Source organism: Seriola lalandi, unplaced genomic scaffold (assembly GCF_002814215.2).
Source record: "Seriola lalandi dorsalis isolate HSWRI2012SDOR001 ecotype SW California unplaced genomic scaffold, Sedor1 jcf7180002053927, whole genome shotgun sequence".
NCBI classification, from domain to species: Eukaryota; Metazoa; Chordata; class Actinopteri; order Carangiformes; family Carangidae; genus Seriola; species Seriola lalandi.
Window position 1 is genome coordinate 458,183 of NW_019524480.1, and position 27,382 is coordinate 485,564.

Genomic DNA, 27,382 nt, shown 5'->3' on the forward strand with positions numbered 1-27,382 from the left:
CAAATTTATTCAGTTTATTTTAATTTAAGACAAATACAAACAGCTAATCCTCACTTTTGAGGATCTGGGGCCGTGAAATGTTTGGTATTTTTTCTAAATATGATCAATCAGTTATTGAAATTGTTTACACTTCCTGACAATTGACAAATTAATTAATTAACTAATCATTTCATCTCTAACTTTAATTACTGTTGGGTAATTTGATCTATGACTATGCATCATGTTTTATGAGCTTGTCATATATTTTGCATGCAAAAATAGACTGGTAAAATAACTAGCTGTCAGATAAATGCAGTGGAGTAAAAAAACTTCCCTCTGAAATGTAATGTAGGAATATAATGACACATAAAATGGAAATACTCTACACTGAGAATTAACATATTTCCCAAAATGTCAAACTGATTCTTTAAGAAACTGTATCCTCTAAATTTTTACATGATAAACTCCGTTGTGAAAAAAAGTATTTTAAAAGGAAAATTTGAGGACATGACCAAAAGAAGGGTCCCAGTGCCCCCCCCCCCAGCAAAAATAGGAGTAGCTGAATTTCACATTATCTCCTCCAGTGCACAGGCACAATGAGATGATGTATTAGGATGAGTTATTTGCACACCAGGTTTCACTCCCCTCACTGTTACCACCCCACCTACACTGGATGCTTATATAATTCTGTACCAAGCATTACCTAACACCACACCACTTGCCAGATGGGGCTGCTCGGGCTTGTGAATATCATCAAGCAGAGGGTCCATGCATACTCCCACGCCTACCTAATATCCGGGTCCACGGTTTTGAAAAGATCTGGGAACCCCGGGGTCTAAAATATCCGAGGCGCGGGCACGAGACCAGTTGTGCGCGCTCCCGGCGGCAAGTGCAGATTCCCAGCAGTCAGTCAGGCAGGCAGGCAGGCAGGCAGGCAGGCAGGCAGCCCAGCCGCGGCTCTCCGGAGTGACTCCCACGCTGCCTCCGCGGTGTCGCACCCGATCACAGGGTTTATCGTGAAAACATCTACCTCAGATGATCAGCTCTAGCCTGTGTGCTTGTTGTGTGTGTGTGTGTGTGTCCGGTGTGAGGGGCTCTGCAGTGCGATGCTGACAACATGTTTCCTCGTCGAGAAGCTCAGCGCTGTGCAGCATAGAGGAGGCAGCGGAGTGGAGCAACGTGCACAGTTACAGGTAGGCTGTTTGAACACGGATCGTCTCTAAATATCACGTACTGTACAGACATAACCAGGTTACTGCTTCGTCTGCTGCCACAGCCCTGACGGTGCGTCCTCTACACCTGTTTGAGGCATTTATTTCATTTCAATTGATCAGTCTGACAAAGGAACGTGCGTGCGTGCGTGCGTGTGTGTGTGTGTGTGTGTGCGTGTGTGTGCGTGTGCGTGTGTGTGTGTGTGTGTGTGTGTGGGTGTGTGTTTACGGCTGACCGGTGATCTGTCAGGCCCAACAGGTCAGAGTACACCGGTGGTAAACTTTTCCCAGTGGATCCCAGTTCCGTTTGTGGCTGGTGTAGAGGACTGGGAGGGGAGTGTGTGTCTGGTTGCATCACAGGTTATGAAAACACTTCAGAGTTTATCTGTCAGGAGGATTTTGGGGCTGTTTTTCTAGGAATCACTGTAATGCAGTGGGTGGGCCCATAAATGATAAAGACTTGGATGATCTAATGCAATACAGTGCAACAGCCCTGCAACAAGTGCTACATTTGTGAGACCTCTTCATTTTAAAGTGTCATAATTTTTTTAAGGATTTTTATTCATATCACCTATTTAGAGCACATGTAAGAACTGTACATTAACCTCTGTGGTAATGTCTGAGGCTGTACCTTGGATTGCATTATTTTATGAATCCTGTACCACAGGTATAAGCTGTGAGGACAAAATAATACACGTTAAGTATTTTATGTTGATCTTAAAAGATTAGTCGATTAATCATCGAGACAGGTGATAATCAATGACACATTTAGGACATTTTTTTTAGCAAAAAAACATTTTTCTACTTAGTGGGAGGTGTGTTGCAAAATAATAGGTATATTTAAGTATTTCATGTTAACCGTGAGACAACTATATTGATGATCTGTTAATGGTTTTCCAAGTAAAAAGCACAAAATTAGGCATTACATTTGGCTTTAGCAAACTTTTTTGGGCATTTGCCCCGATATTCTTCCATTTTATAGAAGAAATCATTAATCAATGAATTAATGAAATTATAAATCTATTAAAAAATTGTCATTTGTCACAGGACAAAATAATAGCCATATGTTAGGTATTTTATGTTGAGCTAAAATGATTCGTCGATCATGATAGACACAAAAGTAGGAAGTAGGAAGCCATTTTGACAATTGGTTAGTTTTTTCAGTCATTTTTTAAGCAATAATTCCCAAAATTCACTGGTTCCATCTTCAAAAATGTGAACATCTGCTGATTTTCTTTGTCATATGTGATAGAAAACTGAATATCTTTGTGTTTTGGACTGTTAGAAAGAAAATAATCATTAGCTACAGCCCTGCATTTTATTGTGAAGCCTGCAGGCACAAGTGTGTAGTTTCAAAATAATAGGTAGGCTACATGCTAGATATTTTATGACGTGATGCAGTCCAATACACACGCCACAATCACTGCCTCAAAAATGATTACCCCAGAGTTGAGCCAACTCTGACATCGCTGAACAGGATCTTGACAGAGGTAGTAATTGTTTCAGGGATGTTGGATCGCATTAGGAGACTGTAGTCTTGTATAACTGTGTGGGTGAGTCTTTGTGACACTAAGTATTGACTTAGTGAGCCAGTTGTAAAGTGGCATGGCTATATCCTCCTGTCAAAAATATTTGTCCCACAGAATAACATTTTCTCTTTTTCTCTATTTTCACTACATCATCAGTTTTTCTTGAGGAAATAAATTTGTGCTCTGAACAGAAAGACCTATACTTCACTGCAAGGCTTAGGTTGTCTTCCTTGGTGACAGATCGGCTTGTTAATTAAATATTTGGATCTTTGTTGTCTACAACTTAATCGCCCTGCTGTTCACCCTTCACCTCTGAAGGTTGCAGGACAAAGACTGAGCTGTGACACCGACTCAGATGAAATAAAGTTAATCTCACTGGTAGATATCAAGAAGATTATAGGATCATATGCCCCCCTCCCCCCAGAAGTGACAAAGCTCCAGTAAAGATGGCTGATTTAAAATCATTTCCTGCATTGTGGCCTTCTCACACGAGAGCAGCAGCACACCGGGCATCTGAACACCTCAGATTAACTAATGATGTGTCAAAAGCTTGTGGTCAAACGTTCCTTTAAGGTTTCATTTCACTCCTCGTGTTGCCTCATCCTCAGTCTGGAGGAGCATCAAGTCACGATGGACTGGAGACATGTTACCATGGCAACCGTGGGCCTTTCTCCACTGCGTCTCTCTCGCTTGTGTTGACTGCATTCCAGAGCTCAGAATGAGAGCATGAAACCAACTTTCCCCTTGTTGACAACGCCGGCCTGTCACTTCGTCGTGGGGATCCACAGCAAAATCAAGCGATGTCAGAGATATAGTTTAAGCTGCAATAATCAATATTTTTATGTTAACAATGGATCTCAGGGCTATGTTAATATGAAAGGGGGGACTCATAACGATGAACCTACAGAGAATTATCATCCGACTTCTGCATTTCTTTGCAGCTCACTGTTTTGGTTTTCCGTCTTTCAAATAGACTGTATTGGCTCAGTCTGACCACTCCCATCTGCATTAGTCCAGCTGCAGCAGGCCTAAAAACCTGCCACACATTCCCTGCCCAGCAACAAATGACAGACCCACAAAGTTAGCGACTAGATGGTGAACATAGTGGAGCATTTAGCAGCAGGAGTTGGTGGAGACCAAAAACTAAAGACCAAACTAGACCAAAAGCTAAAGGAACAGCGAATATTGGGCTTATATTCATCATTTGGACACAAACATGACTACAAATGAATAATATTGCTCTTTATCTGCTGGACATATAATTAGCAACTTGGTTTAGGTAATATTTTGACATGCAGCAGCACAAAATGACTGAAAGTTCCCTGCAGGGGTTTGGAAAGTTTATGATGAACATTTTAGGTCCAGAGATATTTCTGGTTTACCTCCTGGTTCGTACTTTAGGTACCAAGTTCTTAATCTCTTCCTCCACATACTGGTATTTGCAGCTATCTTATTGAAGAGGACAGTTCTACAAGCCAAAAGAGATAACGATAAAACAGCCTCTCCTCTTCTTTAGACTTGTCTTCAGTACCTGTTTTTATTAGCAAGCCAATGTTTCTATTTTGAAAATGTGTTTGACTGTGTTATGTTTGTCACTTACAGTCCACCTTAAACAATGTACCGGAAGCCTTTTGATTGCAATTGCAATTCCATAATCTCCTGCAGACATCCACAAAAATACTACCTAATATCCGTACATGAGCTGTATTAGCATTCATGTGTGTCAGTTACACTTAATTCTGTCTGGGTGGATGGAGACTGTGTTGTCAAAACCCTGAAAAAGAAAAAAGTGAAATGGCAGTTTTTGTATTCCCTCTCCATCTCCTCAGCCGTACTTCCTCCCTCCCTAGCCGTGACTCACTTAAGACACATCTGCTGCGTGTTTGTAGCTACAAATATGTAGGCAGCCATTTTTCATGTCAACACGCTTGCTGATACCAGTTTCATAAACAGTGTGTGTGCAAGATTGTGTGGGCTGCCCTATTTTTCTTTAAAACGCCATGTAGGCCATCAGATACCGGAACGACATCCTTCTGTGCTGCTACAGTCTCCTGACATCAGAACAATGTCTCTGCCTTTAAGTGTGGCAGGTACACGTCATCTTTGTTCTTGTATCTGGAATAGTTTTGCTTAATGCTTTGGATATGACTGATAGAGATGTAGTGGAAAGATGAGTTCTTCCTGATTTGGAAAGATGAGTTCTTCCTGATATACAGCAGCTGTGTGCAGTGTAGGTTCCAACAGTAAATCGGTGTCAGAGATTTTGAGGTACTTGGTTCACCATTGTTTTATTTTTTCTTGCCTGTAATGCTGAACAAAGTGTATGTGCCACCCATTTTCCTCTGCCATGGACAAACGTGAGATCACCTCCTAAAACTCTGACTTTTTACAATCGTGACAGTCTTTTTATAGCCCAAGCTATTTGGGCCATTTCAAGAATACTCTACTTTTCCTGTATTGTGATGTTCATAATAGCAAATGGGTACTTGCTATAAGGCATTCACTTGTTCATATGTTCCTCTCTGTTGTCTTCAGTTCTTCTCCCACAAGGTCTTTCACATAGAAACAAAAGCCCATGACTCCTTCACCAGGCAGGCGGTTTTAAAGCTCACAGCAAGCCAGCCTCCTCTGCAATGTGAAGTACAACATGTTCCTACACTTGAAAAGACTCGCTGTCTGATGTGGTACGATCAGCAAGGTCAGGCATTGTACTGTGTAGCATGCAACATTTTTTATTATCATAGATTGCAAGCAGCCGCTGGCATTATCTGTCCTCCATTAGCACACATAGTCCAAATATTTTAAAAGAGGTGATGATGATCGCCATATCTTGATGAATGTGCAGCACAACTTACTTTGTTTTATGTTGTCCTAAATATCTAAACTATACAAGGAGGCACTAATTATATTACAAGTACTCCCAATGCTCCCAGTTTCACATAATTTGGTGACATGCTGCTTATTCATATGACTTTCCAAAAAGGTTTTCCCCAAGTGACCACCATCCAAGAGTGCTTTCTAAACAGTAAATGAATTTCCTGTCTGTTTAAGGCATTGGCTCTCCCCTGGCAAGGGTATGGTGTCTATTAGAGAGGAGATATAGTATGAGATGTGGATAGAGTGGAGTCCGACCTGGCCTGTATTCCTGTCTGCCTGCTCACATTCTGCTGAGTCAGGAGGCTTTGTGGAAGTCAGTCAACAGCAACTCAGTGGGGCTCCAGGCCAGAGGGGCTGGTGGGAAACTGCTACTACAGCAGCGGCTGGGGTTGATGAATCTACTTGTTACTCCAAACATTTCCGTGCTGATTAGCAAATCTGCTTAGGGAAGAGGTAAAACTGCCTTGGTGTTAATTGGAAGGATTTTTTTTTTCAGTGCTGTAGTTGTATGCCTTCGAGGTGAGGTGTGTGAAGGGCCCTTTATTTGCACCCACATGCCCTCAGGTCACTGTTTAACACGAAGCACCTGGAAGCTAGTTATGGGAAGATTGTAGAGGAACATTATGAAGGGTCGAGTTTCACTGCATCAGGACATTCCTTCTGCTTGTTTACAGTACATAAAGAGAGGAGTAGTAATTATGGATTTTGGTAGAAAGTGAGAGCGCTAGGGGCTGTTCCAGTATCAGTCTTCTCATGGATCCAATATGGTCCAGAAACATGTAGATATTTATTCAATAAAAAAGAGTAAATATCAGAATTACACTTTCAAATTTCCCTTGTGGACTGGTAAATGGCTGGATTTCAATGTTATCTATTAATTTTTTTTATTACTGAAGAACAACAAAGAATTTAACATGACCCCTGGTTTTGTCTGTGCCAGTTAGTTTGCAGCAATCTGATTGGACGTAACATTATTCAGGCGTATGTGCCATATGAGTAGAGCAGCACTGTGGTGAAGTGGTTGAATGTTTTAGCTGGGCGTGCGTGGGTTTTCTCCGACAGTCCAAAGGCATGCAGGTTAGGTCGACTGACGACTCTAAATTGCCCGGAGGTGTGAATTGGAGCGTGAATGGTTGTTTGTCTATATGTGTGCACTCCGCCCATCACCCAGTGGGAGCTGGGTTTTGTTCCAGCCCCTTAGATAAGGATAAGCAGATACACATGATGGATGGATGATGGCACCATATGAGCACCTTAAAAAATAATTTCTTATTTGATATTGTATTTAAGGGGTTCAAATTTGCAATTAATCAAATCATGTAAATCTAGTTAGCCTAACTAGCCTAACAAGGCCCCGAAAGCACATTCATTGTGTTTCCGGGGCCTTGTTTCTGTGTATACATCCATTCCTTTTTTGTTTTTTGTTTTTTGTGGAAAGAATAAGAAGATGACAGCAGTGCCTTAAAGCATTTGTGAGAAAGCTGGGATGGGCCAGTGGGTGTTTACTCACTGTTTGTTTGGTGAACAAGATGTGAACCTCAGTGGGTTTTTGCCTGACATGATGGGGGTTGATTTTCATTTCCAGGCAGATTATTCTTAATACACTTAGGTCAAAAGTAACCCATTCATACCAAGAGTGTAGAATATCAAGAGTCTGGAAAAAAAATCAAAAGAAATATATTCATGAGTGATAAAAAAAGCAAAAATAACTGCCCTAAACCTGCATATGTTGTTCAGGGACGTGCACTGAAGCTGCTGTGGCAGTCTTGACATTTCCATGAGGGGGATATGAGTATGTTTTCCAGCTAAAACCTGTCAGTGCTCTGATAAAAAAGAAGCTGATATTCTCATGAACCCATCATATGAATTTGCAGCCTGACATGCATTATCTCTGAAGCAGCCCTCGGCACTGTAGCATGATGTCATCGCACATTACAGTCTGGGCTCTGTGGATTGTAGCCTTGAGAGTCGCGCACGCTGCAGCCTCAAGTGGGTTAACGTCTGGCGGCTTTATTGCATCGGACTCTTCCTCCCATCTTGTACTCTTTTACCCACCCACCTTGCTTCCTTCCCTCGCTCTCTCTCCCTTTTCCCTCCTACTCACGTTTCTCTACAGCGGGCTGTTGCAGTAAGGCAGCATCATGGAGGCTGGATGTGTGGTTGCCGCGGTGATTGAAAATGCTGCTTCAGGACCCCAGGGAGAACCAGGAAGTAGTGACGTCCTTGAGGGGTGAGTTACTCTTTTTCCTTGTTTCATGTCAGCTGATCGGAATTATGTAAAACCATACAAATGCACATTAAAAAGTATGTGTAAATATTACGTGGCCTTGGTCATTGGTCATTTACATGTGTTTGCATTTAAATTAATAAAAGTTTGAGCAGTTTAATGGTAAGGCGAAAGCATGACCCTGTTTTCAGAGTAAGACAGAGAGGAAAACTGTTTAAAGCGCTATCAGACCCGAAGCTCATTGTATTTTCTATGAGTTTACATAATATCTATGTAATTAGATGTGTCACAAATGACGCTGTGTCTGTGTTTCTGGCCTCATGTCCTGATCTCATCAAGCTGAATGACTGTGACAAATTAAAGGCCTCTCTCTCTCCGTTCTTTGTTGCTTATAAAAGTTGAGCTGAATGGACCTCACCCTTCGCTCCCGAGTACGTTGAGTCACATTTCAAGTGAAGGTTTTGTGAAGCGCTCCCTTGTGGGTGGATTGCCTTTATGACTTTCTGAATAGACAAGCTTTGCTTTCCTGAGTGCATTCAAAAGACACCATGGCTTTTTGTTGACCCCTTGGAAGATGCAACCATTTTTCAGACTAATCTGTATCAAGGATGAATGTAATGTATTTGTTCCCGTCTAGACTTGATTGGAACAGATGATTAGATTCTCATGTTTTATTAATGATGTTACAGATTCAAGCACCACAGTCCAAGTACAACATGTTTTCTGGGCCATGCTGGTGCAGTGTCATGATTTGAGCCCAAGCCACATATTGTGAATTCATCTCACTCACTTGCACCATCTGGTGTATTTCTAAAAAACTACAAGACTTTTTTTTCTGGAAAACCTCACACTGGATGGATGTGGACATGTCATTGTTCTTTTGTTTTGACTCCTGACCTGTGTCTCTCTGCAGAGATGTGCTACCATCTACTGACCTGGATAAAGAAGATGCCTTACCTCAAGCCACCAACAATAATCCTCTAGAAGAGAAACAGCCACAGGAGACATCCACTGCCATGGTACACACCCACACACACAACTCTGACTCATCACTTACCCACAACAAATACATAAATATAGAATAAAAAGTACATAAAAATATATTAAAAAGATGCATAAACCAACAGACATGTCACCCTTCTTCCATGAGGCTGCACTGGTTGTGATTCACACAATGGTGTCACATATTAATGTAACTGAGGTCATATGTCAGTCACATGACAGCTGTTAGTCACAGTGATAAAGGTATGGACAGGTGTAAATTTGCATTTGAGGATGTGTTACCTGAGAGTGAGGAGGCGTGTTTGATAACTGCTGAGGTAAAGGTGTTTTGACAATATTGCCTCCACAGTCTTTCTTTACATCTTCATATTTCTGTGGGAGAATTAACTTCCTGTTTTTAGAATCTGTGTCTCTTGGATCAGTGAAGTGCAATAGATTTTTATGCATGTATTCTTTTCTTTATAAGCCTTTTTTTATTTAGATTTGATACAAACATGACCAATATTAATAATATTAATAACAATATTCATAGACAAACACATAGACCAAGAACAGCCTTAATGTTCATATATATATTTAATCAAAGAATGACTCAACTTAACTTAACTCATATAACATAATATTAGCATGAAATAACATTACATAGCTTTACAACAAAGCATAACGTAGCATAAGAAAAAACATAACTTTAGCATAGCGCTGATATAACATAAGATATCATGTCATGATTTGCAGGAAACAACCTAACATAGTTTAACATAGTATAGCATAGTATAAGATTAAATTAGTTTAACATAACATTAGCATAGTTGTAGCATACATAACATAACATAACATAACATAACATAACATAACATAACATAACATAACATAACATAACATAACATAACATAAGCTGTATGTATCTTGTGTCTGTTGCTGCCCAACCACTTTTTTATGGTGATCCACATAATCATTCTTGACTGTTATCTCTTTTCCATCAGTTGTCCTGTGACTGACACTTAGTGATGTTTGCTGTCTCTGTTTGGCAGGTGAGGAGCGATGATATCACAGAGCATCCAGCCGAGCCCCTCCTGCGCTCCTGCGTCAGCACGGCTAGCATGAAGGTCAAGAACATGAAGAAGTAGGTGCTCCCCGTGACAGTGTTGCTGCTATTATAGGCTGTAAACCAGGGCTCTTATCCAGGCCAGTGAAATGAGGACCTATAAAATGATGGGCGCGGCGCAGACAGACAAGTCAGCCTGCTACATCTCTAACCCTGCTCTCACACACAGAGGCCTAATCATTCCCTTCCTCTTTCCCCACTCTTTTGTTCTCTTTCACTTTGCCTTTTCTCTCCATCACAGTGACATTGTGTTGAATACTGATGAGCTGCTGTTGTGCTGTGTTGTATATAGGCTGACGTTTCCCAGAGGTCACTTCCCCAGGTTGGCAGAGTGTGCCCATTTCCACTATGAGACTGTTGACTTTGGCAACGTTCAGGTGAGCCTTGAAAATACTTACAGTGTGACTTCTGCAGCTGAGAGTTACTATATTTAGAAATTGTGTCTTTGGCCCAAGTTCGGTGGCCATTTTGGTGAATTGCTCCAAAAATGCCTCATTGCTGAAATGCAATGAGGCAATTAAATCAATATGCTTGTTTGTCTTTTCTGGACAGTCGTAATTGCATTTTCCTCCCTTTTCCTGAAATACCACATTGGTGCTGTCAGTTCTGTTTTATCGGGGCATCTATGGAATACAAATTTGTCCAGAAGTATAACCTGTCATGCAGAGATTATTATGTTTTCACTACTACAGATGTTATTAGCCTCATTCATGTTGAAGCCATGATCTGATTCCAGTTATGTGTTAATCCTCTATATTACAGTATATTAATGTCACAGTCATCCGACCTCTTTAAACTTGTGATGCAGGATTTTAGTTTGACTTGAGCACATGATGTCAGCCAGTGAGTAAATAAGATACAGTACTTTCTTGGATAGACAGCTGAGTCTATCTAGGAATTGAGGGAGATAAGTCATTTGAGAGTAACCAAACAATAAAAGGTGTGAGAATATATGATTACAGTTAAATTTAGCAAGAGGTAATCGCTGTATTGTGGGCTTTCTTCAAAATATTGTCACATGGCAGCATGGCTCGCAGCATTGGTTCAACACTGAAATATCTAACTATTTTATATTGATCTATTTTATACCTGATGATCATCCAACTCATTACTTGGACATATGAACTTTTCTAACTTTAAGAGAGAGTATATTTGCAGCAGTGATAATGAGTAGTAGTGAAGCACTACTCGTTGGTCAGTCATGTGTGGAAGTGGCTGTTAAACGCCTGGTTAGCCTCGGTGCAGTTCAAAGTGCTTGCCAGCAGAGTGCAGCAGTCATCTCTCCACAACCAGAAGCACGCCAGGATAGCTTAACACAAAACAGTGTGTGATCAGTGCATGCACACTGAGGGGCTGAATCCTTCCCTACATGTAGCATTAATGGACCAGAATGTAGCAGGCTGGATGGGACTTAAATCCCAGGATGCTCTCACTCTGTTGGGTGAACGTCCTGCTGTGGCGGCCATGACCAGTGTGGCTTAATCGTTAGGGTGGAGGCAGGTGAAGAAGCACAACAGCTTCAGTGACCTTGAAACGGTCCACAGGGAGAAGAAAAGCCGAGCTGAGCTGGGAGAGAAATATCAGCGTGGGAGACACACTGACAGTGAATGCTGCACTCACTGCCTGCACATACATATAGAAACATAAAGCAGGCACATACCACCGAGATTTATTTCATTTTTGTATTTTTAAGTTTGATTAATTTTTTGACATGAGTCTTCTCTCATGGTATCTCCCATGATGCATTTGCCTGTCTGCATTCACAGACCCTGGCGGCAGGGAGGGAGGGAGGGAGGGTACTGATCAGGTCTTGCAGAATAGCAAAAGGAGAGCAGACTGTCTCTGTCTGCAGCCTCCCTGACTGATTCCTCCCCAGATTAGCTCCAGTCTCGCCTTGAGAGTGGAATGAATGAGAATTGTTTTGAAATGAAGAAGGGTCGCCTATCTATCTGGTGCAGCCTTTGCCTCTGTGTGATGGATGAGCTTTTGCATCTGTGTGTGCCGGTTGAGCCCATTTAATGCCAACCCCCCTTTGCCACCGGAGAAAGGAGTAGAGAGGGGGAGGGCAAGATGGAGAGGGGGGAGGGAGGCAGTGCACAGGAGAGGGAGGAGGGGGAAGAGATCGAAAGAGGGAGGCAGGAAGGAGGGGAGGGGGTGTTAGACACACAGAGGGAAGCATCCTCTTTTCATATTTTCTGCTTTGAATAGCGCAGTAAGCGTCTGGTGATCCAAAATCGTGTGAATGAGCATTTTACGTAAGGCGGCAGTGGACGGCAACCAGGCGAGTAAGGAGCAGCATTTAAAATCTGCTGCCCTCAGCCAAGACTTGGCTTGTTGTTGGAGCTTAGTGAGGTCCAGGACTGCGGCTGCACACAAAGGGAGAGCCACTTCCTCCAGTTGCGGATGGATATCTGAGATGCCTTAGTGGCAGGTAACAAGAAACGTGTTTTAGATTACATGTTAATTTGAGCATCTGGTGCCAGATGTTTGTGAATGAATAACATATTGCAGGTATGTTTCTGTGCAAACGGCTGAGGTCTGAGCCGTGTTAGCGTGATTTAGATTAGGAGGACTGATCTGTGAGGTGTTAGCATCATAGAGGAAGTGGTACTCAAGCATGCCTTCAGTGGTAACTTTAAGATTTTTGCTGTTTCATTCCATAATGTTTAATTTTTATCAGGTTAGCTTTTTGTTTAATAGAAAAAAGGATCTTGGTTTATCTGTATGATTATGCTTCCCATCATCCTTTTGGCCTTTTGACCCTCTTCAGCACTTAATTTAGCTTTTTAGATCGGACTATTACTTCCAACAGCTTTTCCATCATGACTCATTTAACAACAATTTCTCATTCTGGGTTCTTTGTCAGTCTGGTTTGCTGTATTACTGTTGAGCAGTAACTAGGTCGTTGTGTGTTGTGTAACAGTGTATGTGGATGAGCTACAGTTATAAATAACTAGAACTTCCTTTGGCTTCCAGGTCTTTGAAGTGTCTTTTACAGAAATGTCTATCAACATATTCCCAAACTCCTGCGAGGCTTTGATCTTCTCAGTTTTCGGGTCATATAGAATATTGGTGAGGAGAAGGCGAAATCTGTTCTAAGTCTACACTGCCTCCAAGCGCCGATATCTTAGCAGCTAATGTATTATACATTTCATACTGCAGGATTTATGGTGAAGTGAGAATATGAATCACTTCTATGTTGGCAGCACAGGAAATATACTCAATTCCCTAAATAAACTTTATCATAAAGTCTGACATGTTCAACGAGCGTTTGTCAGAATTTCTGACAGCTCATTTCTAAATTAAACAAAAAGCAAATTTTATTGTATTTTTCAAAAATGTTCATACACATCTTTTTTTCAAGCTTGTCTTCCCATGATTCAGTGTTGCTGGAGTTTTTAAGGTTTTATACCCAGCTGCTCAGTGTAAAAGGAGTTTTACTATTTAATGGAAAAATGGGGTTTGACATGATGCTTTTCTTGTATACCAGGTCACATACAGAGAGGTTGTTGTATTATACTCATCCATTATTTAGAATATGAGTCCCTCTCAATATTAGCTCCTCTGACGCTCTGTTTTTACTGGTTCCCTTCCCTCGTAGTTGGCCTTTGCAGAGGGGCAGAGTGAAGGACCGAAGGCTGGTTTAGACTCCAAAGAGCTGGTCTTTCTGGTTCAGATCACCTGCCAGGTACAATTACTTGTTATATTTATATATATATATATATATATATATATATATATATATATATATTGTATGATATCGCAAATTGGTTAGTAATGTTTTTCTTCTGTTAAACTGCAGTTTCTCATCTTTTCTTTGTCAGGGTCGAAACTGGCTGGTGAAGAGATCCTATGAAGACTTTCGGGTGCTGGACAAACACGTGCACTTGTGTATCTATGACCGGCGTTACTCCCATCTCACCGAACTGCCACGATACGACACGTTAAAGGACACTGTTGAGGTACCACAGAGCTACAATGGCTTTCTCTATGATCTGTAACTGCTTTAAGATATACATTACAGATTAATTAGGATTAATCTGGTAATCAGATCTGGTTCTCTTTCACGTTGCATGGAAAATGATGCTTCATTTGTTATACTTGTATAAATCTTGCCAATCTCATGTTTCCCTTCAGTCAGTAACGAAGATGCTGGCCACTTACCTGTCCCGCTTCTCTGCCATCGCTGACAACAAAATCAACTGTGGTCCAGTATTAACATGGATGGAGGTATCAGTTCTTCTTATCAGTTGTTTGCTCATATTTGCTATTAATCCTGCGCTCTACAGAATGGACCCCATTGTTTAATATTCACTTTTCAATATATAAGTTTGTTTTAATTCACTTTTTGTTTTATAAATGCAGCTCAGGAAAACTATACATTTCAGTTTGTGTCACATATGACAAGTTTGTGAGATGTGGTAACATTATACAGCTGGAGATGTTGTGTAAATTGGGTTTATATTTCCAACTGTTTGAACTATGAGGTTTCTTGTGGGAGGTTCCTGGTATTTTTTAATTGATTTCAGTTTTTAACCAACATGTTGGAGTAGACTTAAACACTTTTAATCTCCTCTTTCCTGTAAACACATTTTTAAAATCAAACACATTCTGTAATAAACTGATAATTGGCTGCGTTTTGATGCATTGGTCAGGGTCTCCTCCACTCTCAGCAAAAATATTAATAACAGTAAATAAGAAAATGTATCTTTTATTGTACTTTGTTTTGTTATGTATGTATCAATTTTTATTATAATAACTTTATTCATATAGCCCCTTTCAACATAAGGTTACAAAGTTCTTTACAGTAAAAACAAAGAGTAAGTGCTCTGCAATAGTCAAGTCAGGAGGAGCTTAAATACTTTTTTCTAGATCTGCAACTGAAAGGAATAACCTGATCTGGTTTAAATGCCCTGGTTGGACAAAACAGAATGGCACAATTTTATTCACCTGAACATCAAAAGACAGCTTTGTTCAAAAGTACACTTATGGGCCTCTTTTTTTAACATTATTACAAAAGGCACCTGGACTAGATTAGAAATGATTAATGCTGTTACTACAGCATCCAATTCTTAATTTCAGTGATGCAGGAAATAATAAAAGAAATATTGGTGGTATCAGGCTTTATGGGAACACACAGCTGCGTATCATCCGCCTGGTAATGAAAATCATTACTATGTCTAAACATGATGAATGAATCTAGACTAGCTAACTCTCCCTACTTCCAGCCTTTGAGCAAAGAAAACATGACTCTAACTAAGGAGAAGGCATTTCCTCAAATGTCAGGCTGTGTTTCCTTTTAGATTGACAACAAGGGGAACCATCTGCTGGTGTCTGAAGAAGCCTCGATCAATGTCCCCGCCATCGCTGCTGCCCACGTGACCAAACGCTACACAGCACAGGCCACAGATGAATTGACCTTCGAGGTACCCTCTGAGACACGTTGTTTATCACGAATAAGTCATTTTATCATCAGCTGGCAGCTCTTTCATTTTTTTTAGCATTCCTTTTTCCCTGCATGTTTTTGCACATGCATATTTCTGATGCCATTTTGACACGCTCAGCTGTGAGCAGATTATTCACATCTTCACACTGTCTGTGATCCAGGTGGGCGACATTGTGTCGGTGATAGACATGCCTCCTAAAGAAGACACGGGCTGGTGGAGAGGGAAACATGGCTTTCAGGTAAAACATCTGCTGCGCTTCACTTCGTTCGCATTGTGGTCGTATCAGGCAGACTGCAATCTGGACTTTGATTATGTCTGATAGAAATTAATAGTGAACAGCTTGTCTCTTCTTCCACTGATGATAAAGTAGTGACTAAGTAAAACTTTTCCAGGGAATTCATATTCAGAGATAAGGACATACTGACTGCTTGGGTTCCTATTTGTTCCTGTTGAATACCATATTTTTAAAATCGCCTTAGTAAAGAAAGGATTTGTCGCTGTGACACCCATGGATGCTCAGCTAAATAAGAATGGAAGCCAGCAATGTTCAGCCCGAGGCAGCTTGTACCCTCATGCTTACTGACCTATTTTTGCACCTTCACCCTACAACAGTCTGCTACAGCACTAAACACCCCCAGTGGTCCTTTGAACTTACAAGTGTATCACCATCTCTGGCTCTCCTATTTACTCGGCTCTTCTCTCTACTTGCAGGTTGGTTTTTTCCCCTGCGACTGTGTTGAGCTGATAAATGACAAGATTCCCCCGAGTGTTCAAAGCTCAGTGCCAAAGCCAGGTACTCTTCAGTGTGCGTCTGTCCTGCTGTTGATGACTTATTTAAGACATGCTCCCAGGATATGAGTCGGATTGATTTAAAGTGGCTGTTATATGTGTGTGTGCTGTCTTAATCAGTGTGTAAGAAGCATGGGAAGCTGGTAACATTCCTGAGGTCTTTTATGAAGTCTCGACCGCCACCACAGAAGCTGCGTCAGCGCGGCATCCTCAGAGAGCGAGTGTTTGGCTGTGACCTGGGGGAACATCTCCACAACTCAGGACATGAGGGTAAATTATTCCTGCAATGGTTTCTTTTTTCATTTTCTCTCTTATTTCCCTTTGTGTAATTCTTACCTGCTGGCAGTTCTCACCGAAATGTTTCACATTTTTAAATTGTAAATACCCCAAGAAGGGATTACCCGATGGATCTGCCGCCTCTATAGTGGATTTGTGATACATTGCTGTGATGTTTGATGTGAATTGAGTTGGTGGTGTGAATAACCGTTTTATGTTCGACAGCAGGGTGTGATTCTGCATAGATCCCTGAAGATTTGCCAAAAGCTCTTTCTTAAGTGTGTTTTTGAAACAGGCCTATGGTGCAATAAGCAGGTTTATGTCATGTCATGTCAGTTTATGCAGAGTAATGGATTAAAGCTACATGGGCAACATTGTAAAATAAGATGTAAACCAGCGCTTTCCAAACCGTTTGGCTTGTGACCCCTTACAATGATGTAATGCCTATTTGTGACCCCTCCTCGCGCGTTCAACCATAGAGTGATTTATGTTTGAAGAGGTAAAATTATAGTATTTCAGTATTTCACATGAAAAAAGGAGGGATTAGAGAAAAAATAAATAAACATCATTTTGTAGGGCAGAAATGTGTTTTCTGTCTTTGTCTGATAATCATCTTGTTTTGTATTTTGGAATGATCCCATCACCAAACAAAATGACACGTGTGACACATATCTCAGAAAAATAGGTCACAAATATATACAGTACTTTATTTAAAAGGCTAAATCATTTCCTAAAACAGCTGAGCACTGTACATTTTAGCAGATGTTACTCAAACAGGAGTAAATGGTGCACAAGCTGCAGATTAATACACATTTGGTTGGCGAGTAAGTATTCACAGCAGCAGGACTGTATGTGCTGGATTCACTCAAAACAGAAATTACAGTGCACATATTCATAGTAATGAAGGAACATGTCACCCAGTGAAACTTTGTGGCTCAATGGTTTTGTTCTTTTTGTGGTATTTGAAAAATATAGACTATCACAAGAGTTATCCTTTTAATGTGATTTGTGGAGAATTGAGATGCCAGCGCTTGCAATCACTAGTTGTGTTCTTACATGAGCCATTCTGTGTGTCTGGTGAGGAATTTGTCTGAAGATATCCGAAATGAACGAGAGTGTGATACTTACAGCACTGTATTTGTGCTTTATAGAAACGTACTGTTTCAGCCTCCTCTCATGACTGTGACTGTGTCCTATAGTCCCACAGGTTGTGAAGAGCTGTGCTGAATTCATAGAAAAGCATGGAGTTGTGGATGGAATCTACAGACTGTCTGGGATCTCCTCCAACATCCAGAAACTGAGGTTTGTGTCCATTATGTTCATGACATTGATTTAATATAACACAAATCAATGTGACAGGTCAGGAATAAGCACCGAACCTGGGGAGACACTTTTCTCTCCACCTGAGACCCACTTCTTGTAAAGCAGTACGCTGAAAAGTGCTACACAAAACTGATTTCTTCTAATGACTAATATGCTTTATACAGAATGGTTTGTTGTTTAAGAAAGACTCTGATAATGGTAGGGCTGCAAATGTGTTATTGCTTGGCAGGTGACTGACAAGTTGTGGGTTTCTATTTAAATTTGGATAGTCAGTATGATGCATTTAATGATTCGAAAGCAGTTATTAGAAATAGACTGTAAGAGTCCACCATCAACATGATGGACGCTGTTGATAGTGTTGTTTTTAAGCTGTTTCATCTGAAATCCATCAAATACAATGTCTTTGAACCTGTGCAGCTTTGAGCGGCTGTAATTATCTTTTTTTATGCTTGCCAGGAGGAATTCATGAAACAAAAACTCCCATCAGTAGATAATTTGGGAAACATATAATCTGATGTGGTGTTGACAGCCAATTATGCTGACTTCTCTCACATAAAAACGTGTTGACTGTCGCCACATCACATCTCATTGTTTTAGAAAAGGATAAATATCTGGTGACATGTCGATGTGTCTCACAGTTTATACTCATTGAGGGCGTTGAAGTGGTTTCTTCTTTACCTGCTGCAAAGAAGAAGGTTGCTATTTTTTAATTGGGGAGGAATATTATTAGAGATGGAAATCATGTCAATTATGATGCAGAAATTTTGTTGGGTTTTTCTTTTTTTGCACTATTATCAAAGTACGCCAGAGCATTTCAAAAGATATCAGATCAAAATAAATCATTAATTCACCAAGTACCATTACCAAGTCAAATAGTGGCTCATAGTGTAAAAATATCCTCCTTGTTTTTGTGTTTTCATACTGACAGATGGGCAGTAGGATGACTCCCACGCTGTTCTATATCTTCTTCTTCTGTTTGTCACTGTCTAGGCACGAGTTTGACTCTGAACAGATCCCAGACCTGAGCAGAGATGTCTTCAGACAGGATATCCACTCAGTGGGCTCTCTCTGCAAGCTGTACTTCAGAGAGCTGCCCAACCCTCTGCTCACCTACCAGCTCTACGACAGATTCTCAGTAAGGACCAGAACATTGAAACTGGGGCACAGATTTTCGGTTAAGCATTGTCAAGAGATAAAGCTGGATAGCATAGGAAACATTCTAGTTACCCAGTAAACAAAAGAAAAATATACAAAAAAAACAAACAGAAGAATTCATTTTAAAATTTCAGCTCATTTGAAGTGCTGCTCAAAACAGAGTCATTGCATCACACTGAGCTTTCTAGGAACAGCAGGGGATGTGCATGCTAATAGCAGATTAAGTGTGCCGAAACACTGGCTGCTGTGAATATAAAAGGATAAAAAGAGAGTGAGAATGTTAAGGCAGCTCCCTCTGCTGTGATTATCAGCCTCTCAGTGACGTGCGCTTTATCCTCTGTCTACACAGGAGGCCGTGTCTGCAGCCACAGATGAAGAAAGGCTGGTCAAAATCCACAATGTCATCCAGCAGCTGCCTCCTCCACATTACAGGTCAGGTGTTAGGCTCACTGCTGCACCCTGGTGGTCTGAATTGGAAATGTTTGATCTCTAGAAAAAGGGAGTGCTGCGTCAAAACTGTCTCTCCTGCGATGCTCATTTGAGTCTTTGGAAGATTAATGCCAGCAACACCTTTTATTTTTACTTAAATCTCAACCACACATAAAAACCTCTTTGAGATGTGACTCAGCTCTAGATAAAAATGTCACAATGACCCCTTTGTACAGCACAGCATTCCTACTCTACATAGGCATCTTTTTTAACTAAGTCAATTCAAAGTGACATTAATCTTGCTTCTCACCAGATGCACTGAACTCCTCAGTTATGACTTCATCTGCTGGCATTCTCCCATGACCCAGGAGTAAAAAAATGTATTGTCTTAAAGCAAATAATTTGAAATTAACAGGTGAAATTTATATTAAAAAATTGCATTCTCTATCCACAGGACCCTGGAGTTCCTCATGAGACACCTCTCCCACCTGGCCACCTTCAGCTCCATCACTAGCATGCACACTAAAAACCTGGCTATTGTCTGGGCTCCTAACCTCCTCAGGTGACTGTCGCTAACTACACCAACGTCTGGCTGCATGCATTAGCACCGTTAGCACTGCTGTTTCACTCTAGCCTTTCTGTGACAGTGAACTGGGGCATGTCTCAGTGGTCCAGAGCTGTGAATTAGGTTGTGTTGTACTCTGACTGTGTTTCAGGTCCAGACAGATTGAGTCGGCCTGCTTTAGTGGCACAGCCGCGTTCATGGAGGTGCGTATCCAGTCTGTGGTGGTGGAGTTCATCCTCAACAACACTGAGGCTCTCTTCAGCCAGAAACTCAATGCCATCATAAGGGAAAGCACTGGTAGGTCATTTTTATTTACCTCAATAAAATAAGAAAACAAAAATGTAAGAGAATATATGAATCTCTAAGGAATTTATCTGAACACCTCAACTATAGGTAACAACACCTTATCCAGACCTAAGTCCCTGCTGGTCTGCTCCCCGTCCACAAAGTTACTGTCTCTGGAGGAGGCCCAGGCTCGCACTCAGGCACAGCTGGGCTCCCCAGCCACCACCCCCTGCCTCACCCACAGTGATTACATCGAGGTCGGGGAGGGACCCGGAGCTCTGCTCGGCAAGTTCCACACAGTCATCGAGCTGCCGATGGAGAGGTACATTTATGGACCACCAGAGCGGTCCTAAATGTTTGTTCTTCTTGCACATCACTCGACATTTGTTCTTTTAGCAGTTCAATCGTGATGCTTTGTAGTGTGAGTAATAATTCATGTTTCTTCAGTGCTGAAATAATTGGTTGATGCATCAATTAGTAGATTGACAGAATATGTGTAGACAACAATTTTTATAGTTGACTATTTATTCAAATCATTAATTAATCAAAAATGCCAAACACGGCAAAAAAAATGAACAGTATTTGAACATATCACCATAGACACTGTTTTATGATTTCTTGTAGACTGAATGATGAATCAGATTAGAATATAATAAAAATAACTACTGCTAGCAGCCCTATTTTTTTTGTTTTTGTTTTTGTCATTTTTATTTATTTCTGCTTGAATGAAGTGACTTGTACTTTTGTTAGATGAAACGTCAAGTGTTGAAAATTATTTGTTTCTGTGTCGTAGCGGCAAACGGCCTCCTGCTAAGGCTAAGAAGTCTCCTGTGGGGAACTGGCTCTCCTTTTTCCATCTGGGCAAGTCCCATTCTGTTTCTAAACGCAAACTGAAGCGACACCCAAGTGAGCCTAACGAGATAAAGAGCATTGCACTGCCAGGTCAGATCACTACTGCTGTTACACGGCCAGAGAACATACCACTTGTGTACCTGTACTTTTCAAAACCTCATAATTAATTAGCACCTGTCAATTTCTTCAGTTAATCTTGACGGTTGTATGTGTTGAGTTGTTCCTTTAGAGGTGATGATTCATTTTATCGAGAAAAATAATTTGCTGAAACATTTGCAGGTGGAAGAGGGGATAGCGGCACATTGCGCTCTACCAAAAGTGAAGAATCTCTCACCTCTTTGCACAATGTGGAAGGTAATTATACATTTAAATCGTACACTGCAACTGGCTCCCTGTAGTTGACTTTATCTGTATATTTGTGACTACTGAAGACTCAGTTTAAATTTACGTGTGCATTTTTCCATCTCAGGGGAACCTCCAAGTTACCGCCCGCTCAGACCTCGTTCGACTAGCGAGGCCATTTCTGCCGTCAGTAGAGATGACCTTCGCAACATCAGAAGTAAAGACGACAACAAAGCCCACTCACTGAATGAGAGTCGTAACGGTGCTGATCGTGCTCACACCGCACCGTGTATTTCACCTCCACACCAGGAGGACGATCTCGATCTTTGTCCGCCGGCTGCGGGCATCTCTACTTTGGACTTTGACCCCATGTCTTTTCAGTGCAGCCCACCCTCAGCAAATCCTGGGCCGCAACACAACCGAGATGGAAATAAATGGAGGAAGAGTGCAGGTTGTTCTAGTGAATCTGAGCCAATTTCCTCACCAAACAACAACATTAGTTACTCTCAGTCTCCAGATATTAGCCCGGTTCTGGGTAAAGGTGGGAAGAAGGTTACCTCCAAGCCGCTCTCTCCTAAACTCAGGAAGAAATCATTTAAGACCCAAGCAGATGTTCAGACTGCATTCGCCTCTCAGCCAAGTTTCCCCTCCCCTTCGCCCCCGGTGGAGAAATGTGAAGCTCCAGTGGCAGATGGAAAAGAGCCAAGAGCGTCCTTCCAACACTGCAGCCCACTCAGCACAGCGAGCCAGGCATCAGCCCTGACCGACCTCAGTCAATCTGCACAGAACCTGCCTGATCCAGGTGAGTACCACTCCTCTTTAACATCATACATAACATTTGCTGAATATAGTTAGTATCTATTTAAATAATAATCCATTCTGTAGTTTCTTATGAAAGCTTTTGTGTCCTGTCCCATCATGTCTTACCATAGCTTTGTTTGTCCTGTCATACTGTAGCGTTGTTTGTCTTATCCCTCCCCAGGAACAGATAGACTTATGAGTTCAGTGTCTGTTCTCCCTCCTCACCCTCCCTTGACGAGTGCTGCACGCAAGTTGGCTTTGGCTCTGGCTGAATCTGCCCAGAAGGCCAGCAGTGGCTCTCAAAGAAGAAACAACATCCCATCGCACCCTTTCCCAAGACAGGAAGCTTCTCACTCCCAGGACAGACCACCCCGGCCCTCTGTTCTTGATCTCAAAGTTTACCCCCAGGAGTACTGCAGCCCTCACGTCTCCTCCTCTGTCTCCCAATGGCAAACATCAGTGCACAGCCCTTTGGAGAGCCTGTGCTGCCCTCACCCTGTTCATTTCCCACCTGCACATCTCTGCTCGGAGCCATCACAGGTCACTGACGGACAGGAGAGCATGTGCAATTTCACACCTAATGTCAGCCCGCTTGGTTCAGGCAGCTTGGATGAAGGCAGTGCAGAGAGGAGGGCCCGCAAAGAGGAAAAAGAGTTTAGAGATGTCACACAGGCAGAGCCTACCTATCAGAGCGTCGGTGTTTCAACACCCACTCAGCCTGTCTGCTCGGCTCAGAGCCCGTCAACTTCTCCCGTTTATGTGAACACCGACTCCATCAATGTCTTTAATTTCCGTGCGGTTCTGGCTGAGACCTCCATGCCTGCCTCCATTGAGGAGGTCCTTCCACGGCCATTACAGCCCTCCTCAACCCATAACTACAGCCCAGAGGAGGACAGACCTCTGGGCATTGTTGAGGATGTCTACAGTAATCATCATCATCATCATCATCATCATCGGCCAATTCAAGCAGGACAAATGCCTGCACCTCACTGCCCACGGCCTGACGCTCTGCCACATCACCTTTCAGGGCCAAAAAGCATGTACAGGCAGTCCTCTGAAAGCCGCTACAGCACTTTAGGTTTAAGACACCCTTTGTCACCTCAGTACAGACGTTACCATAGAGATGAGCACCTTATCAGTGGCCGGCACAGGCAGCAAGGTCAATGGCAGAGGTCAGAAGATAGAATAGTTGGGCATCCGGCCATCCGGAGGGCTCGCTCCTTTCATGCCCCTCAGATTAGTCACTACGAGCTGGCAGAGACAGAAGTCCTGCCCCCTGACACCATGTTTTACATCGAGCAGACAACAAACCAAGAGGCGCCCTATCAGAGGCTGATTCAGACCGGCATCCACCCTGTTCGGCCACAGTTTGAGAACACAAATGCCGACTACCGTTACGGCACCTACACAGATAACCCAATGGATGGTTCCTGCTATTATGTAGAGCCTTGTCGGCAAAGTGGTATCCGACACAGTCAGTCTTATACCATGCGTAACACGAGGGAAAGTGGACAATCAGATTACTACAACTACTCTCCACGTCGTGCCCCCCCTGTGAACAGGGAGCTTTACATAGAAAGCAGGGACACTGTTGTTTACGAGGCAAGAGACGCAGAAGTTTTTGAAAGAGTTGTATACCAACCAGTCAAGCAGGAGAATAAATCCAGACGTAAAAATACATGTCCAGCGGTGTCTCCTTATGAGAGTCCTGTCTCACCGACTGACACAAGAAGCAGAGACATAATGCACACAAGGAGCAAGTCTGACCCTGGAAATGCCTGCCTCCTCTCCACCGACAGAACAGAAAGTCAAAATATTGTTGTTGCTACATCCCCAACGTCCATGAGTTCTCAACAGGCAGACCCAGAGGGCACCAGGCAGCTGTGTGGCCACCGGTCAAGCACAGAGCTAGGACCATCCAGGCGAATTCACATCAAAGAGAGTTCCCCACAGCAGCCACTGCTTCGCAAAGTCCCCTCACTCCCAGAGAGGGACTGTCTCAACCTCAAGAACATCGAGCACAAAGACAGAAGCCATACGCGAGGTCATGACCAGGATCGATTAATGATGACCAATGCTGTCAACAGCTACTCTGGTATTGTGAAACCCAGCATCCTCAGGAGACCCGGGCGGTCGCAGAGCACCAGAGAAAATCGTCACCACTATCATTACCACGGAAAATCCCCTCTGGATCCTGAACATCTGGGATCCTTTTCCACTCAGCTCAACAGAAGGACTCAGAGCACTAAAGTCAGGCCCACACAATATGACCACATGGAGGGGTATTACGCAGCTCCCAAACTTAAACCCACAAGATCCGGTAAAGCCATGGCCGGATATTTGCCTGGCCAAGGATGCATGTCTCCCCGTGGGCACAGACTGCTGTCCAAGGCTCTGGGTCATGAGGCTTTTTGTCATGCTGCACTGAGATCAGAGGCCGGAGTCTACGAGGGATTCTGACCACTGGTTTTTATCTGATTCTACACTGGGGCCAAAGGAAAACAGCACTTTATCCTCTGCCAGACCAACAGACTGTTGCGTTGAAAGTGTGTTTGTTTTAACCTTCAAGAGCTGCTAAAAAAAAGTGTGAAGGGAGGCTGCTGATGAGGATTCATACTGTCGCCATCACTGGTAGTTTCATATTTTGCAATGGCTTTTGAAGACGCTCAAAAGGGAAAAAAATGAATCGTATGCAGATATTGTCTTAAATTTAGGGATTTGAAAATAACAGTGTGTGGGCATGTTTGAGAAAATGATGGCTTATATATTTTATTTAATGTCTAAACAACAAGAGATGACAAGCTAAAGTAACAGGTTTTATTAATATGATTTTAAAGTTCATATAGGAATGTGTATAAATAACATTCATTTCATAAATGTATTATATTTGTATAAATAACACACAGCTAACATGTGGCCAATGTACTGTAAATTTTGTTTTCTATTCTAGTCTGCTCAGACTTCAAGCACTTTTGAGGATAACTGTGTATGAAACACATTGTCTTAACGTGGTGTACATGAAGCCTCTTGATATACAGTATATATTTTTTTCTGTAAGAAATGGCTTGCTCTGAATCATCGTGAAAATACTTAATTAGCACTTTCAGGAGGTTAAAATGGATGATAACCTCATGGTTTCCTAACTTTTCACATTTTTCTGTCACATATTGTAAAATGCAATCTTAACATAACAACGAGTGCTACGATTTCAAGGTCAAAGCTACCATGGCAAAATATGCTAGACATAAATGCAATTCAGCTCATTCAGTTAGGTGAAAAAGTGTATTTTGTACGGCGATGTGGTTTTGTCACAAAATGAACATTTCTTTCCTCTTTTAAGGAAACTTTTAACAATGTGGTGTTTTACATGAACTATGATGTTGTTTTATTCATTAAAGTTGCTATTTCAAATCCAAACACGTAGATGAGGATATTCTGTTAAGACATGTTAAATGCATTATTTTAGTGAGAGTCTTAAAAAAAATAAAAGTATATTATCAATGATTATAGTTTGTTGAACTCTTGTGTCATGGCCATATTTTAAAGGAGAGCATCTGAGATGTGCATGTTAGAGTAGGAGCTCCCAACATTTTGCCTCATCACCTTTTGAAAGTAGGGGATGGGCGGTACCACCAAAGAATTTTCTTTTAATCCAGTACAGAAAAATATCATCCCTGTATCACATATATCAAGCTATACTTTTTACTAATAAAATGGCTTACATTAGTAGGGGAGAGCCATGTGTTGGTTATTATTATATATATAAACGCATCATTAGGCTAAATAAATTCAATTAATCATTTAATCACGTTAAAACACAACAGTTTGCATGGTAAATATTAGGGGTCCGACCAATTGGACGTTCTAGCCTCCTATTTATTTCTTTCTCTACTTTAAATTACACTCCTGTAACAGTGTCGCACTTGCGATAGACAATTTACAAAAAGGATTTTTTTAAAAATCAATGGCGCACAACCAGAGATACAATTATTACAAATCTGCCCATTCTCGTTCCTTGTGACTGGTGCCCTTACCCACAAGGCAATTTGACACCAATTGAGTGGTCGCAGATTCAGGTGTGTTGCTGGTTAATGTAGCGCGTCAATCACTAGCTGCAAGCCCAGCTGAGGAGTTGGCTACAGGGGTCTGGTAAGATCATTTTTTATATATAACTCAACAATCCTACATTTATTTGCATTGACAGTATTATAGTTTTCAATCCCAGCCGACGCTGATTCAGGTTAAAAAATGTTATTTGAGCAAACCGTCGATTTCTTTATAAGACGATTATCCGGCCGTGTTGGAGAAACTTATGGGCACTTAAAATATTTACTGCATTCCTGACAGTATTATCAGAATTGTCTAACACGTTTTTAAACTTTTGGATGGAATATATTCCTGTCTATTGGAAATTTTTGTTACCTGTCCAGGTAGGCGGTGGCTGCCGTTTTTGTTTTGAACTCACACATATCAATACCAATATCCATACTTTTAAAATCAGCTGATTCACTATTATGTAAGAAATATGTCATGATTTACTACATGAATGTATTATTAATAGGCTACTTCTGGATGTATTGTTATTACTACCATTTTACTTGTCACTGTTATCTACCACTGTTTTTTATTTATTTTCTACTTTATGTTAAACACAAGACAGTTTTTAATGGTAGAACAAACGGCAAATGTTCATTATGGGAGTTTTCTAATCTAAAGAGGTGATCACTGCACACATGCACATGCAGCAGAGATGCAGCAATTAGAAAAGTGTTCCAGGACAGAAATTAACAATTATTATCAGATTGAATCATCTGTTGATAAGCCTTTTAAAATTTTTGATTAATCTAGTGTTTATGTGTAAATGTGTCCCAACATAAATAGTGAAGCAGAAAAAAGATTTTAGGGCATAATGCACCATGGTGTTCACTGAGGAAGTCCATCATAAATTCAGACTAAAATAAATTGTGCAAAAAAGGGTTTAGGACAGGTAGTAGTAATTCAAATGTTGATCATTTCAAGTAATAAGTTTATAATATATACAGCACTTATCTCAATATTGAACTTTTCTCAATACTAAATGTATAGCAAGAGTTCGGTCAGCATTACAGAGGGGGATTGTAAGCATGTCCACGTGCTCTGTTACAGGCTTTCTCTTTTCTTATAGTCACTAAGAGGTATTCAGATGGGG

At 41.5% G+C, this 27,382-nt stretch overlaps 1 protein-coding gene across 1 annotated transcript; it reads left to right on the top strand.

The window, feature by feature from the left end:
* Nucleotides 1-715: 715 nt before the first annotated feature.
* Nucleotides 716-25,698, top strand: arhgap32a (Rho GTPase activating protein 32a). Its single transcript, XM_023402310.2, has 22 exons — nucleotides 716-1,172; nucleotides 7,713-7,826; nucleotides 8,737-8,842; nucleotides 9,857-9,948; nucleotides 10,223-10,307; nucleotides 13,532-13,618; nucleotides 13,755-13,892; nucleotides 14,068-14,160; nucleotides 15,234-15,356; nucleotides 15,538-15,615; nucleotides 16,089-16,170; nucleotides 16,287-16,436; nucleotides 17,642-17,744; nucleotides 18,756-18,900; nucleotides 19,270-19,352; nucleotides 19,804-19,911; nucleotides 20,066-20,211; nucleotides 20,308-20,521; nucleotides 20,993-21,141; nucleotides 21,331-21,405; nucleotides 21,521-22,195; nucleotides 22,376-25,698. The coding sequence occupies exons 2-22, from the start codon at nucleotides 7,738-7,740 to the stop codon at nucleotides 24,652-24,654; spliced, it is 5,100 nt and encodes a 1,699-aa protein (XP_023258078.1). The 5' UTR covers nucleotides 716-1,172; nucleotides 7,713-7,737; the 3' UTR covers nucleotides 24,655-25,698.
* The last annotated feature ends 1,684 nt before the right edge of the window (nucleotides 25,699-27,382 follow it).

Bases quoted from the DNA above. Each gene is read 5' to 3' on its own strand.
- arhgap32a (XM_023402310.2), top strand. From the start codon at position 7,738: ATGGAGGCTGGATGTGTGGTTGCCGCGGTGATTGAAAATGCTGCTTCA. The intron at 13,893-14,067 runs GTACCACAGAGC...GTTTCCCTTCAG, and splicing joins CGTTAAAGGACACTGTTGAG to TCAGTAACGAAGATGCTGGC. The intron at 19,353-19,803 runs GTCAGGTGTTAG...CTCTATCCACAG, and splicing joins CTGCCTCCTCCACATTACAG to GACCCTGGAGTTCCTCATGA.